At 35.3% G+C, this 16,796-nt stretch overlaps 1 protein-coding gene across 8 annotated transcripts in view; it reads right to left on the reverse strand.

Annotated features, from left to right (window-relative positions):
- Positions 1–16,796, reverse strand: part of ATP2C1 (ATPase secretory pathway Ca2+ transporting 1) — a 51,882-nt gene that overhangs the window by 17,863 nt on the left and 17,223 nt on the right. For all 8 annotated transcript variants that reach the window (XM_075143286.1, XM_075143291.1, XM_075143284.1 and 5 more), the window contains exons 4-14: positions 16,565–16,681; positions 14,919–15,008; positions 11,658–11,693; positions 10,686–10,747; positions 10,208–10,316; positions 7,088–7,243; positions 6,380–6,448; positions 4,576–4,651; positions 4,000–4,066; positions 2,750–2,874; positions 1,487–1,584 (exon numbers count right to left, since the gene is read on the reverse strand). In XM_075143286.1, coding sequence (XP_074999387.1) covers positions 1,487–1,584; positions 2,750–2,874; positions 4,000–4,066; positions 4,576–4,651; positions 6,380–6,448; positions 7,088–7,243; positions 10,208–10,316; positions 10,686–10,747; positions 11,658–11,693; positions 14,919–15,008; positions 16,565–16,681 — 1,005 coding nt within the window. The remainder of the gene's footprint in view (positions 1–1,486; positions 1,585–2,749; positions 2,875–3,999; positions 4,067–4,575; positions 4,652–6,379; positions 6,449–7,087; positions 7,244–10,207; positions 10,317–10,685; positions 10,748–11,657; positions 11,694–14,918; positions 15,009–16,564; positions 16,682–16,796) is intronic.

A 16,796-nucleotide genomic window follows, 5' to 3' on the forward strand; every position in this document is an offset into this window, starting at 1 on the left:
AGGTTCATAAACTGTTTTATCCTCAGCTTTTTACTATAAACTACAGAAAATTTTTAAAAAGGCCATTCGTGACTGATTTTACTCAGTGTGAATGGATTCTCCTACTCGGATTCTAATGTAGCAGGTACTAGATTAAGGAATAAAAACTCCGAGGGCAAGTGAGTTCAATGAAATATATTAGAGACTGATTTTTTTTTTTAAAGTAGCCATTTTATTCCTTAGCATAAATAAATGCGGTGTATGTTGTTTCCTTACAGTATTAGGCATGCTTTCTTTTTTTGTTTTCTTTTGCTTTCTGATCTTTTTTTCTCCTATTTGTCTTTATCTTGGTTAATAATGCATACCCCCTGCAGGGGAATGGAGGTACAGAGCAGAGTCCTACTTTCATCCAGTAAGAAGAAAAAAAAAAAAATCATATTTGAACAGCCTCTCAGCTGAGACCTCAGAGAGGTGTTAAAAACAGTAAAATTGTATTTTTAGTGCATAAAAACCAGGCATCCCACTAGGATCCTAAAAAAGTCTTCATGCCTACAGCATTAACAGCCAATATATTTTACAGCCATTTCAAGTTCTCTTTCAATTAGGAAAAAGGAGCTGTTTTGACCCAAATGTAAACAGATTGTGCTAGTAGTAAAGAAAAAGCAATTACAGTATTCCTACAGAATTCGAAGAATAGAAAAATAAATATCAGGATATATAAGCAAACGTAAGTAAATAACAGGAAAGAGTAAGAAAAAATGCCAGTATTTATGCTTACAAAAGTTAATGACAAGACCCTCTGTTAACTGTAATGTGGAAAAAAAAACCCTGATCAAGAAGAGTTTGAGAATTTAAGAACTTGTTTAAAACACTCCCATGAAACCAAATCTAGTTCCACATCTTGCTGCTTTTCCATTCCTGATGCTTTTGCTTCTCTTTTGTGCATTTCCTTCAGTCTTTGCAGCAACTCCCTAACCTCAACAACCACTGTTTCATGTCCTGCTCCTATTTCCAACTCCATCCATTATAAAAAAGCAAGAATGACAGTACATACTCAGCATGAAGGGTTCACACAATAAATTGTCTTTTAGCCAAAAGATGAGTATCCCTATTTTAAACATTTGTAACATGCAAATCTTATTTTTATGCACCTGCAACAGCAAAATAGCCTCAACTTTCTGTACTGAAGAAGAACAGCCTTTCAACTTGTCTTTGTCTGTATCTCAGCATCTGTCTTTTATTGTGACCTATAGCCATCAAGAGATTTGAGAACTTAACATATACAAAAAATTCTTCTGTAATCAGAGAAGGCTGGGATAACACAGTTCAAAGGCTGTAATAGTAAATGAAGAACAGAATTAGCTGGAAGTTGAGGAACAGGAGTTTGGTGCAACAAATTTGCACTTTCTTAACTGATGCTTTACCTACAGCATACTCAAGCATGTTTCAGCCGAAACACACAATAAAGTAAAAAGGAAAATTAAAATCTAAGAGTCTCACTACATACCTCAGCATGCTGCCCATCTGAAGTAAAAATATGAGTAACAGTCATTTCATTCTTTGTCAGAGTTCCAGTTTTATCTGAACAAATTACGTTGCAACAACCTGAAATAACCAATTAACATTTATAAGACAATGCTTGTTTAGAACAATGTAACTAACAAAAACAAAAGTATTCAAGACAAGCAAATTTCTAGAGATACTGTGGCTGTCTGTGAAAAAAACAAAATGAGATTTAACAGAGACAGCCAATTTTCAACTATTAATGAATAGCTGTACGAGGTTCTTCGCAAGTTTGTCCACTAAATAAAAAAAAACTGATTAAAATCCCAAATTCACAACTCTTAGTGAATGGAAGCATTTCAGACCTCTCCTTCACTTATTCCACTGTTTCTCAAACTACATTACTGAAATCTCAATTGCAACTCCTGGTGAGGACGAAATCTAAGAGCCTTCTTTATAGCAGTTATTCTTCTTTATCAAAAAGTGCAACATCTACCTAATGCTAGCCACAACACTTTTGAGACACAAGTGTGACTTACTACTAAACCTGCAAATTTTAATAAGATTGAAAAGATTACAGAAATGTGAAATCTGTATATGCCTTTTTAACTCAGGAAAAGAGTATTTCAAAACAGCGCTGCAGTATCTTGACATTTTTGGACATGATAGCAAGAATTGCAAAAGCAACAAAAAACTCTGCAACGCTAATGAAACTCTGCTAGAGGCATTGAAAAAAATATTTCCAATCTTCAAATGCAAAAAGAAATTCAAATGCAGCAGAATTATTTAACTTAATATTTCTATTTCTTTTCCATGTCCTGTACTTTACATGTTTCATGAGTGAAACTGCGTACAGAATGTTTTTAAGCTTTAATGTTTTTAAATGATTTTAAGTTTTAATATGAGCAGCCTGAAGGTGCATTATGATTACAAAGCTTTTTCTAATACTCTTTCTATAAAGAGTACTCCATACATCCAATCACTCATGCAGTTTAGAGTATTGCTAGTGCGGCATGCTGTTAACTGACAGACTGTTTATTTCAGTTAAATAAAAAAAAAAAAAAAAGAATAGTTAGACGGCCCACAAAAACATATACCTGAACTCTAACTGTGTAAAATGCAGTCAATTTAGAAATGTTTTAAAGATACCACCACATTGCTAGCAAAATAAGAATACCTGCTTTATTTTAACCATTAGTTATCAATATTTGTGTTGATTTCCTAACATTTGTATCAAAATACTACCTCCAGGTTAGTCTAGTCATACCTAAAGTTTCAACAATAGGCAGTTTTTTTACAATAGCCCGTTTCTTCACCATTCTCATCACACCAAGGGCCAGTGTCACTGTTACCACAATTGGGAGTCCTTCAGGGATTGCAGCTACAGCCAAACTGTAATGAAAGTAAATATACAAATCTTGTCTTAGAACATCATACGTGAATACATAGTAATGATGAATTTACACTTCAGAACATTGTTTCTGTAGCTGTCTCTTCACTGAGGTTAAAAGTGAAAGGAAGCAGCTGCCATGCAATTCTAGTTGTGTACCATTCATTATAAGATACACACTGAAGACTAACAAAATACAGTAACTCAGACATTTCTACTCATTACACAAAACTATGAAGAAAAGTTGGGTGGAGGGAGAAATCAATTGTACGTCTGTTTTGCCTACACAAAACACTAACTAGGACTGTGCAAAGCAGCCTAAATTGTGAAGAGTAAGCGTAGTCAGCACTAAACAGAACTGGGAAATGCCGCTACTTCAAGTGACCACTGATCCACGGCTGTTACTGCCGGATCATGATGTGGCAGCAAGCTAAGTGCTGGAATGGCACAGAAGGTCATTTAAAAAAAAAAAAAACCAAACCAAACAAAAAAAAAAACGTGTAAGCAAGATCACAATAACTCATTACACAATGCTCAAAGATGCAGGTCCTGGTGTGTTCCCCTCCCTCACTCCTCCCCAAAAGGGTAAATCTTCAGAGGCTGATCCTGTCATTTAAAGAAACACTTCTGCCTTATGCACTGTCCACGTAATTAGCAACTCAGCAACTTTTCTAAGAGTACAGAGTTAGATCATCTAAATTCAGTGTTATTCTCAGCAGACAACACCCTGGGATTAAGTTTCCATAATATGCAAGAAAATGAGGTAATGAACTACAAGGCACGAGGCTTGTAGTAACTTAGTTTTATCTGATGCCACTTATAAAATTACATTTTCTTTATTTACTCAGTAACAGAAATTCAAACTGTACAACTCCCTCGTGTGTTTGTGGATGTTCCACAAGACACTCAGAAATCACCAAATGCACAGTTTAAAAGACAAGAACATACCGTATCATTAAAAATTAGTATGAATTTGCTTTTTCACAGCACAAAATCTATTTTCATTTTGAATTACTTACGTGACTTAAAAGCAGAGTCTGTGTGCAAGCATATCATAATATACATCACTAGCTTTCAGACACTTGCTGTAATGCACGATCTACGCTATTTAAAAACAAAAATCTTACCTCACGCCAATTGTGAACATATCAAGTATATGCTTTCCTTGCAACCAGCCAACCAGCATAATAACTCCTATAAAGAAAATAGTCGTCAGGATAAATATAAAACCAACAGGTACTGTAGCCTCATGGGGAAAAGAAAAAGAACTCAAATAGCCAAAACCAAGCTTATCATTGTGCTACCTATAAAATCTATTGTTTCTTTCACTGTCAAAACACGATTCCATTAGTATGGCGAAGGTGAAGAAAGTTTCTGCCAGTCAAGTTGCCCAATGACACCAGCAGTGAGGTACTCACTTATGCACACCTTGAATCACAATGCAAGACGCATTGCAATTTAAAAGGAAGCACTTAGAGGACAAAAAAGTCAGTCAGAAAAGTATGTTTACAGGAAGAAGCAAGTAAACACCCTTATGATGGAAGTTACATTGCATTAGTAAATAATCTTCAGATGATTAGTGGCATGAACTCAACATGACCAATAAAATGAGGAGTCAAAATATTTAAAAAGAGAGAGAACAAGCCTACATGTTAGTTTCAGTTACATAACAATTTGTAGTTCTTTTACGTAAATTCTCTTACCTATTATACCAAAGGAATACAAGGAAAGCTGTTTTCCCAAGAGATCCATACTCTTCTGCAGAGGTGTCTTTGGAGCCTTTACGAATAGTAAACACGCAGCAGTTAACAAGCACAGGTTAAAAAGCATGAACTGTATCACATATTACTTCAGACGTGCAAATTTCAAGACACTGTCAGTGAACAAGATGCAATTATACCCTATGTTTCCATATGTTTACTTTGTGAAAACAGACTACTCTGTTCCATTCTTGTGTAGAATTCAAGAAGATTCAAGAACACTTCAATGAAATGAAAAATTTATTAGAAATTCTTTGGGAGCTTTGTGATGTCTACCACAAACCTAATACAAAAGGTCATAACAAAGATGCACTTCTTCCAAGACCAAAAAGTTCTTGATAACAAGAATAAAACTGACTTTTCAAGACAGAGGCATTATAGCCCTAGAAGACCAATTATAACTCAAAAGGAATTTGATAACCATCTGCAGAAAATTCAATTTAGCCAAATAGAAAACTATGGAAATATTTAGATAATCTAGTGCCAAAAAAAAAGGTATAGAAAGGAGGAGGGGACATGAAGCAAAAATTTTAATTTAAAAAAAAAGAAAAAAAAAGAACAAAAAAACCCAGGAAAGTGGATTTTTACATTGGATGCCAGTAAGTTTGGGTTTTTTAATAGCAATACATGGTGGACCACAGTATAGAAAGCGTGGCAAAAAAAAAGGAAGACAGGGTCATTGTAAAGTCATCTTTGTTCAACAAGTTCTGAAAAAAGTGCATACACTCTGTATGAGAAAGCTAGCATCAAGTTTGATTCACGCTTACCTTCAAAATTTACTTTTAAAGTGAGATTACTGTAATATAAACATCAAAAATAACCCTACAATACTCTGGTATTTCAGAATGTTGTTGGTGTAGAATGCTCATGTGGGGGGGGTTTCTTGGGGTTTTTTTTCATTAATAATTACACTTGTTACCATACAAACTAAGTACTATCGAACAGATGATCATATTTTCCTCATGTGTATTAAAGTGGATTCCACTTTGGTGACTGGACAGCAGTATTCCCTTGAAAGGTGTAGTAAGGCACTGCAGCTAACAACATGAGGTCAGCGATGCACTCCTGGCTGATGCATTTAATGCCCTTAGTTGCTCTGTTTTGGCAGATTTCAGAAATGTATATATCTGGGAAAAAAGTGCTGCCTATACTGTGCCTGAGCATGTCCTCACAGCTGGAGGTAGGCTGTCTCCTTATAATCCTACATTGGTCAGGCAGCCAGAGAAGCAGCTAGAAGGCCCTAGATACACAAAGCACTCGAGTCTGAATTCCCATGTGGATCAGTGTACTGCAATAAAGAAAAATCACTGGGGGACTTTAGTATACAAGAGTCAAAGGGAGCTTTTAAAAGGTTAAGGTGGAGATCATGAAGCAGCAGGAGACTTGCATAACCCTGAAGTACACTGCTAATCAAGGGAAAACATAGTCCTGTGCAGGCAGCACACAAATCTGTCATACAAATCCCTTTTGCACAAACGTAGTCCCGCTTGAAAAAAATACACTTCCACAAATTGCAATGAGATTTTTTCCATTGAAGAGGTTCAGAATACTATTTTCAGTTAATATTTTTTGGATTTTTGCACTGAATTCAATTACTACTTTCACGTTCAAGAGCCAAGATTTGTTTCACTAGAGGAAAGAAAAATACTAAAAGCAATGTAATTAAGTTTAAGTTAAATGTTTTAATGAATGACATATACTTACACCTACAAAATATATGTCGTTGCTTCTAAATATTCACTCTTACCTCTTCTGCTTGCATCATTTTGAAAACCTCCCCAAATTCTGAGTTTTCTCCTGTTCCAATAACTATCCCCTACAAAAAAAACAAAAATAAAGCCAATTCAAATCTGCAGTTTAATTTTAATGTTAGTGGTTGCTCTTGACAGCTTTGACTCAAGTAGTGGGTCATTTAGCTTGTTACGATTTTGTTAGCTTTGTTTATAAAATTAGTTCTTGGCACAGGTAGGAAATATTTTTGCTAAAAATCATTTTGCCTCTGTGAAACAAACTGCTATCCTATGCATTGCTAAAGTATTTAGTAACTACCAGTAACAAAACTCAGAGTAACACTAGCCAAAACTGTATTTTCAGTTACAGATTTTCAAACTCATGAATGTAGTTCTAGAAGCAAAATACCACATCCTAGACAGAAGAGTTTTACATCATCTGCTCCCTATAAATTTGAGCTCTCCTGAGCCTAGATTAGTTTTCTTTTTAAACCGATGTCTGAAAAAGCACCAATGAGAAAAGCTCTGCAGTGTATCACAGTAAAGTCTCCCATATTTCCAGTAAAAATTTCTATTTCTATTCCATTTCTATTGTTTCAGAAAACTCAAAATATATGTAGTCATTAAAGTACATTTCTCAACTGACAGGTGAACTTTAAAAATAAGAACTGCCTTCGAATAGTTGAAACATGGCAAATATTCTTCGCTATCAATAATGATTTTACCTTTGCTTTTCCACATCTGACCAATGTTCCCATGAAAGCAATATTGCTCCTAGAAGTAAGGTCTCCATTGGTTGCTGCTGGCTGAGGAGCTGTAGATTTAGAGCAAGGAGCCGTCTCACCCGTGAGACTAGATTCATCAATAGAAAGGTCCACAGCCTTTGAAAATAAAATACATGGACTAGGTAAAAAGCATGACAATCTTTTGTAAATAGTTGGAAGTTTTAATAGAGGTTTCCCAATTTTGACCATTAAAAATACATCCAATACATTCATATGGTTAAGAAACCACGTCAATATCAACCATATTTTAAGGACCAACAAAGCAACAAGCACTTCTACAGAATATTGCAGCAATGCAACAAGCTCTCACTTTGAAGAGACAAAGTTTACTCATAATTTTATGTTCATGATTGTTTTTCTATAAAACATCCAAGAGGTTGCAACTGTGATGGCATTCGGTCACCAAACAAAATAATTAACTGGGAATTCAAGCGCACATACCTATTATCCTCTCAACTCTTCCTGTCCACTTCTTCCTATCACAGTCCATTAAGAACTCGCTAACAAAAAGCATATTTCATACAGTGTTTTTTGTTCACAAAGTCTCTATAGGGAAAATGCTATTCAGGCAACAGTCAAGTAGACTAGAGGAACAGAAGCTGCCTTTTTTTGTTTTAGGTTTTACTTTTTTGGGTTTTTAGTAGCATGTGGGGGCAGTTTGAGAAGGAAAAGGTAAAATGAATTATTTTGTATTAATCAGCTGACAGATGAAGAAAATAAAATTTGTGTTCTATAAATATAATCCAAAACAAAAAATAACTTATCAAAATATAAATTGAAGAGAAATGTCTTTCCTCATATTCTTACGTATTAATCTACTGACTTCAATGAGTCTTGCACAGATCCAAAGCCTGAATCATTAAATTCTGTTCACACAATTTAAGTAAAATAATTTTGCATTATTAAAAAGTATAAAGCCACTATTGGTGACCATACCACTAAATTTCACGATAACCTTCAAGAAAAACAGTGTTAAAGGATGCATAATAAAACTCAAGTGCCAAAACACTTTGAAAGGATATCACTTACAAAGAGTAAATAAGAATCAGTTACATTGCACTCGGTACCACCACACTATAGCAGATCGCTCCAAGGTTCAAGTTGGGGTTTTTCTGGTGTTTTGTTTTGGTTTTTTTAAGTGGCATGATAACTCTGATGCACTCCAGTTCTAGCTGGACAACAAAATGAACACAGGCTGCTAGATCAAAAATAATTTAGGCAATGTTAAAAGAGGTTAGTACCTTTACTAAACTGCTTTCTGATCAGTCAAATCCCTCTAATTCCTGCTATTTTCTCAAATAGTTACCAGTGTAGTACCCATTTTTAAAAGATGGATGCTGTATCAATAAAGGAAAAGGGACACTTGTCAAAAACTGCAATGAATCTTTCAATCAAAGCCATTAAGAATGATTAACTCCAGAAAGTTCTATAGTAATTTTGTATTTGTGATGTATCCCTCAGACTCCAAGCTGAAACAGGATGAAGATGCCACTTTGCTACTGTTCAGATTTAGCCACGAGCTCCGAAACATTTATCATCACTACCAAAAGGAATTGTGTTCAAAGCCTACACTGTTACAAGTGTATTAGTTCTTGATGTAATATTCTGGCTTTAGAGAAGATTACCATAAAACTTGATGGCCCACTCATTAACATACAGAAAACTTAGGCCAGAAAACGTCTTCAAATACATTTCAGAAAATGAGACTGTCCCACAAGATTAGACCACTGAAGAAACTTCTTCTCACATATATGAAAGGCTTCAGAAAGTAAATAGTGCTAATTACCATTTCTACAATTGTCTAGGACAGCATCGATCAGAATATGCTGAAGAGATCTAGTTCTTTATCTGAAAAGATGATCTCCGTTTAATTTGTTTTAAAACCCACCACCCTGTAACAATGCCTAGTAGAGACAAGATGAAAACAAGATTACATGCTCTTATTTTCAAATGATCTGCAAGAGTAGTTGAGATAAAGATGGCACAAATTTTTGTCTGGTGTAGGGCTACAGACAGCTGAGAAACTTCTAATTCCCTTTGTAGGGGGTCCAAGCATGCTACAAGCTTATGAGCAAGAAAGTAGATGCTGCTGCAATAGCAGTTTTATACCAATGCAGAGACTATACAATTGCTGAAGGAAGGAGAAACTGTTTGCAGTCACAAAAAATAAACCCACTCAAGTACTAACTACACTACAGGGGCTAACGACAGATGATCCAGACAAATTTCTCAAGAGCACCACAAATTTGTCTCAGAAACTAGCTTGTTTAAGGCTTTGGCTACAAAATGAGCACTGCTTAATCCAGTATCAACCATGGCTACACTGGGTGTACAGTTCATCATATCCAGAAATTACTTTAACATGATAGATAGCCCAGATATTGGGCAACCTGAGGATGCCCAATCTGACAGAAAAGTAACATGACACTATTCAACCCAAACCATCAAAAGCAAGATGGATACATATACACTCCATTTTTAGAGAATCTGCAAATACTATTATAGTGCTATTGCTTCAACTCAAGCACTTCCAGCAGTGCTAATATTATGAATCAAATATTTAGTAAACTAGAAGATATAACAACATACACTGATGAAAAAGTGTCAGAAAAAACATCACACTGGCACAATTTCACCTTTTTTTTTTTTAATGTTCCATTATCAGAGAACACTGAAACTATACCCTAAAGACTAATGCAAATAAAGAATTGAAATCACCTGCACCAGCTGCCAAAATATCTTATAATTCAGACTGAAAACAATTATTTTACAACTTGTTTAACACTGAGAAAAAGTACTCAACTAAAATTTTCAAGAATGTATTACTACATAAAATTGGAAAACTCTTTCCTTTCATGTCCTATAATCATAAACTACATATATTGTTAAGAATGCATAATTACATTTGGGAACTGAATTATTTCAAAATTTCTATCTAGATAGTTGTGAATTCCAAACAGTAACACTTATTGCACTTCAATAGTCAGTGGCTATCTTCTCTTCCCCTCTGTTCCACAAAAAGAAAAGTTATTAAATATTAAAGCAATACTAGGTATATACCTCAAATAATCGTAGATCAGCCGGGACTCTATCTCCAACTGACAGGCAGACTGTATCACCTGGGACTAAATCTCTTGCAAGTGTATGTTCCACCCTACCTTCTCGTACACTGTAGGTAAAAACATGAACAGCGTAAGAACATCTTTTCTGGCATTTTGTCAAATAAAAGCATTCACACTGTTGACTATGCATTGCAGTGTTACTGGTTTCAGCAAAATACTATTTCTATTTTGCTGCTTGTTTCTTAGAAGTTACACATCAGTAATATCATTTGAAGCAATCAGAGGGGCAACAACATGGAATAATTTTTTAGGCCCATACAACAGTCTTTAAAATGAGCAAAAGCAAAGCACATTCTGTGTCAGCATAACAGCTGAGTATAAAAGCGGTAAGTTCAGTAAAACCTTTTTCTTTTACTCATTTCAGATTGAATTTAATATGACTTAATTTAGAACTGAAAGGACAAACAATTTCATACCAATGGCATTCTGGAGGCACAAGTTTACTAAGCTCTTCAAGAGATTTTTCTGATCTGTACTCCTGCAGAGACATTTAAGAAAAATAAAGCAGATAATATTTTTAAAACAGGCAAAAATTAAACAACAATAAGATATATCTATATGTACTGAAATTTATCTTATTAGTAAAGTTGTATTAAAGTAATATTCCAAACCATCAGATATGAGGTGCCCTTGCACAGTTCTATATTAGATACTTTAAAAAGCAAATATGGTCCAAACACTGAAAAATTTACAGATTTAAGAGTTTGCCTACATGCATTTCTTCTGAAACAGCAGCAGAGGTCCTTTGCATTTTCCCTCAACATCTTCAGAGCTTTGTAATACGTGCAGTAATGCTTCTAAACTCAGGGATCAGACACACGACTAAGTTCCACAGTTTAAAAAGTTAGTATCAAAAATACTGTGTTCATGCTCCAGAAGAACGAAGGTATCACAATTCATCTCTAACTCAATAAACAGATTATAGAATTAAGGTAAACAAAGATATAGAGCACAAACACAAAGCAATTTTGGTTTAGGTACACATTGAGTAAAGCTGGGCATTTACAGAATTAAAATTTTTTCATGACTTAAAAAATTATTTAAGATGACTATTATTTTTTGAAAAATTTCTGTAAAAAATTGAAGCCAGGGCTACATTTTCAAAATTTTATATGAAGTTAAATATTTAAAAGTACTTCAACACTGTTTATACTGCGTGCTTCTTTACTCTTTTATGGCCGAGTATAATAGCCATATAGATGCATAAATGTCAATGTAGTAAAGCAGGACAAATCACACACTTTAGAGAAGGCAAAAGATTTGGATGAAAGCACAGAGCTCTTTACTCAACCATTCACAGCACAATGCATCAAGACAATTACCTCAGTCTTATAAATAGAAGAGTTTACATAAAAGCAATAATCTTATTTGGACAACAGCTGTCTTACCTGAACGAAGGCAACTGTAACAACAATGAGTATTGCCTGCAAGAAAACAAAAGTGAGTAAGATAAAAGAATTCCAAACAGCCATGAAAGTAAGTGATGATATTTGGTTTTGCTCAGCCATAGTTGTTACTACATCTTAACAATACGATTTGGAAACAAACTTTCTCATGCTCAAAATCACTCTGTATTCCTTGGGTCTGTTATAAAAGAGATACCATTAGATCTGCTCTAGTGATGTCCAAGAACTTGATAACCTGATTTAACTAAAAATAAGATTAATAACCAGACAGCAATTTTGAAGAAAAACTTCCTCTGGTCATGTTTCTAAAGAGTGAGCAAGAGACAGCAGTGGAAAGAGATCCATGACACAAATAGAAAAATTGGTCTGAAGTGTGAATGGTGTTCTCTGAACAGAACAAAGGTTAAAGGAATGAGTGTTAACTCTACAGAGCATCACAGATGTGGCTTCATTGAAATAACCAGATAACAGAAAGACTAAGAATAAACTGAAGACTACAGATAAGACAGGACACTGAGTACACCCCAAACAGCCAAGATCCCAGAGATCCCAAACAAAAAAACTAAAAAAATTGCTCATTAGGAATAATCCAAGATAAGGCCTCAATAGCAAGCCTTCATAATCATAGAATCATAGAATCATAGAATCATACAGGTTGGAAAAGACCTCTAAGATCATCGTGTCCAACCGTCAACCCAACACCACCATGCCCACTACACCATGTCCCTAAGGGCCTCATCTACACGTCTTTTAAATACCTCCAGGGATGGTGACTCCACCACTTCCCTGGGCAGCCTGTTCCAAGGCCTGACCACTCTTTCAGTAAAAAAATTTCTCCTAATGTCCAGTCTAAACCTCCCTTGGCACAACTTGAGGCCATTTCCTCTTGTCCTATCGCTAGTTACTTGGGAGAAGAGACCAACACCCACCTCGCTACACCCTCCTTTCAGGTAGTTGTAGAGTGCGATGAGGTCTCCCCTCAGCCTCCTCTTCTCCAGGCTAAACAACCCCAGTTCCCTCAGCCGCTCCTCATAAGACTTGTGCTCCAGGCCCTTCACCAGCTTCGTTGCCCTCCTCTGGACGCGCTCCAGCACCTCCATGTCCTTCTTGTAGTGAGGGGCCCAAAACTGAACACAGTATTCGAGGTGCGGCCTCACCAGTGCCGAGTACAGGGGCACGATCACCTCCCCCATATCACACACAATTCTGGTCACAACACTTCAACATAAACATCATGGGGCTTGTAAGCATGTGATGTGAAAGTGAGTGAATGAATGAAATGTATTACAGGAAGTAACAAAGATCAATTTTGTGTAAAGTATCATCTTCCCCTTCAATACACTCTCAAACTGAGTTTTGTTACTAACCGTATTTGTTACTCAAATTGAGTTGTTACACTGATTTCTTACAGAACCTAACACAACATCCATTAATTAAGCCTTTAAAGTACATACTGTAACTACTAAAAAATAACCAAGATATTACCATTTTACCAGAGAAAAGCCTTCTTGAAGAACTCTTAACTAAATCAAGGATAAATCCAGTAAATCTGCCTTATTTGTGATACTAACGTTAGCCTCACCAACTGAATATTAGTAAATAACTATATATATTCCATCCTTCCATGAAACATTTCCACCACAGCTACACGTGTTTCTTTTGGAAGCAATATTATCTTCTACAGTTCATGCTACCTGACACAGCTTCGCATTCCTAGCCTCACGTCAGTCTCTCAGCTTGTGTCTATGTGCAATGGCTTGCATCAAGAAGCCAATATCCTCCAAATAGGAATAGGTATGTAATTTTTTTTTAATCTTTATCAGTTCCCAGTCCAGATCAAAAAGCTTTACAATACATTTATATCAGCAGAGCTAAAAAGATGGCAAAAGCTGCTCAAGCCAGCACTGCCACCAAAAGAAACATATGTCACTGATCTTCAGCAGCAAATCAGTTTTATTGCTAAGGCTCTGAGTACAAATATACAGTCACAGAAAAATTGCACTATCATCTGAAAATGAAGCAAAACAAATATTCACTAGGTGAAAAAGTGGGCATTAATAACAAGCTAAATGGTAGGTTAGTCAGAAGTTATACAAAACCCACAACTGATGAACTTGAACTCAACCACACTTTTTCTCCATATTTTAAGACACATCTACCAATGTTCACAAGGCTGTTAAAGATACCTTCTCGGGTTGTAGCACAGAATGCAGAAATTAATATTCCCTTACACTAACTGCTCTGTTCTCTTCTCATTGCCTTGCTCAAGAGGGTTAGGAAATAGACTTAAGGGCACTAACCAAGGGAAAAAAAAAAAAGAAATAATTCAACTTTCAGCCACAACAATTAAATACATTTCATAATACAATAATTTACCTAAATTCAACTTATGAACACAACAGACCATTCCAATCTAACACTATACTCAAATTCAAAATTGCCTGGTTTTTCTTAAAGAAGCCACGTAGTTCATCTTCCAAAGAAAACTATTCTTTCTAGAGAATTAGAAGAGTTAGGCGCAAACCTCCAGTTACCTTGAGTTAATTACAAAAGTAAAACTCATATAGAGTGCAGAGGTCAGCCAAGCTAGACAGCTAAAACAGCTAGAACTTGCCTCTGATCATACAGAAATCCCGATTTTCAGTTATCACCTATCACCTCAAAAAGGTCAAAGGGATTATAATTTTCTTCTCTGTGTCATTTGCAATGACAAATGTTTAGCAGTCCTATATTTGCTCACTAGTTTAGCACCCTGTTTAACTGCAAACTTCTACAAAAATTCATTATTACAGCTTCTATCTTCCTTCTGCTATTTCTAGAAAGTTCAGGTTACAGTTCTTTTTTATGTTTTAAAAGATTGCATCTTTCACAGAAGGCTTATATTGGTTTCAGGTTGCAATTAAAGCATAATGTAAGATAAAAATTACACAGAAGACACCAAAAATTGCTCCTCTGAACAAATGCCTAAAGAGAGGCGTTTCAACCAATGAAAGAGTAAAGATCCAAGATGCAGCCAAATAATTATTTGTTGATGTATTTTGATATGTACTACTGCTACCAGTCAAGGAAAAAAAACCCAAAATCCATTCACAAACTTAAGAGATTTAATGACAGCATACAAATCAAATTCATTAATTAGAATCAAGTGATCCCATCCGACACTGGCATTCACGTGATGTTGAAAGAAGATGTGGTCACACATTCTGAAGTACTCTCAAAGAAGATAAAATTTTAGTTCCTTACCACAGTGATACTGACAGCATCATCAAATTGATGCATTAAAACACTGATGACTGCAGATGCCAGGAGAAGCATAATAAGGGGATTTTTAAACTGAAATGAAACAGAACAGTAATTCAGCAATACTCTTGACAGGAAGACCATTTTATCTACCCCTCAAAGCACATCTGATCTATTTTTGAAACGTATTATTCTATAATTAAAATATTTCTAACCTACCAGTGCTAACAAAATCTGACTCTGTACAGATTTTACTTGAGGTTTGTCTTTTTTAAAATATCAAAGACCTTGAATGGAGCATATTCAATACATATCAGGAGAAAACTGTTTCTTACATTTCTTGATTCATATTTTTAAGACAAAAAGAATAATCTCCGGTATTTGTTTAAACACACAAAAAGAAGCCTGAAATATATTCAAAATGTCTTTGAAGTAACAGGCTGATCCTGTTCCCAGCAACTGATCACTATTAAGGCAGCAATATATTTCCTAATTTCAATTCATGATTTCTTGTTTTACAAGATGCAAGTTTTCCTTTTAGACCATATGCTTTCTTCAGATTTGTAAGGCTAAATTAATACAGGAGCTTGCTTCTACATGACAGCTGGTTACTAACACGGTCATTTTTTTGAGAAATGTTACAAAAAAGAACATTCCTACAATTAAAATGAAGAAAATTCTAAAAGCACAAATGATAAGCACATTCAAAGCAAACATGTATCTTAATAAATCCTACCTAAAACAGACTTGTTAACATGCTTTAGAAGCATCTGATGCATCTAATTTGACACTACACATGGGAAAATAAAGTATTAATGCCAGAGGACAGCTAGTATGTGATGTTCCCACTGCTATCATCAGCAGAGCACTGAATATCTTCTCAGTCACTCCCAAATAAAACAGTTTCTCTAGAATTAACCATTGTTACTTCAGGGTTTACGCTAGAACTTAACTGCACTGCTGCTGAGACAAGGTGCAGGAAACATTGACCAAAATGTTTAACATTCATTCATTAGAAAAATCTTCTATGCAAAAAGCTGCTGTAAATAGCTTGTGTAGCCGGGTGGCGGGGGAGGGTGGGAGGAAGTAGTGACACTTCCACACCATTTCAAGAAGCTACATGGGTTCATGTATATACATAATAAATCACACTGATAGGAAAAAAATTCACACTTCTGCCAGTTCTGCTTAACACCATAATCAAGGCTGGCCCCACCTCCACCCTCAGTTCAAAGACAGCAGTTTTGCTTTTTAAAATTTCCTTTGTCTATCAAGTTACTCATACTTCATGTTCCATTTAAATGTTTACCAATCGTATGCATTTGTGTCTGACCTTAGTGCGATTCATGCTCAAGTCTGCCTACAGGGACTTTATTCTGCTTCTCCAGCCCTCAGGCTAGTTATGAATGGCACTCTTTGGTTAGTTATGAACAGACATTCAAGAACAAATCATGTAATTAAAACACTGGCATGTACCTAAATAAAAGCTTTTTCAGTAGGTAAATTAGAAATAAATTATTTAATTTTCTATTCTATTAGAGTTTCACCACTTTTATCAGAATATGTTCATGCACAGGAAAGCTAAGTACTAAAGGGCAAACTACTGACAAGCATTAAAACCAAAAAGCAGAAAGGACAAAAATCTTAACCTGGGAAATATATTTTTTCCACAGTGGTTCATCTTCACTAATATCAAATTCATTCCATCCATGGAATGCCCGTCTCTGACAAACTTCACAGTTTTTTAAGCCATTCTGAAGATTAGCCTATTAAAATATGCAAAGAATAACACAGTCAGCAATTACACTGATAAGCTAGACTTCACAATAAACTCCAACACCAAAATATATAGCCTTAGATTATAAAAATTTGGCCAACATC

Source organism: Calonectris borealis, chromosome 2, assembly GCF_964195595.1.
Source record: "Calonectris borealis chromosome 2, bCalBor7.hap1.2, whole genome shotgun sequence".
Taxonomy (NCBI): Eukaryota; Metazoa; Chordata; class Aves; order Procellariiformes; family Procellariidae; genus Calonectris; species Calonectris borealis.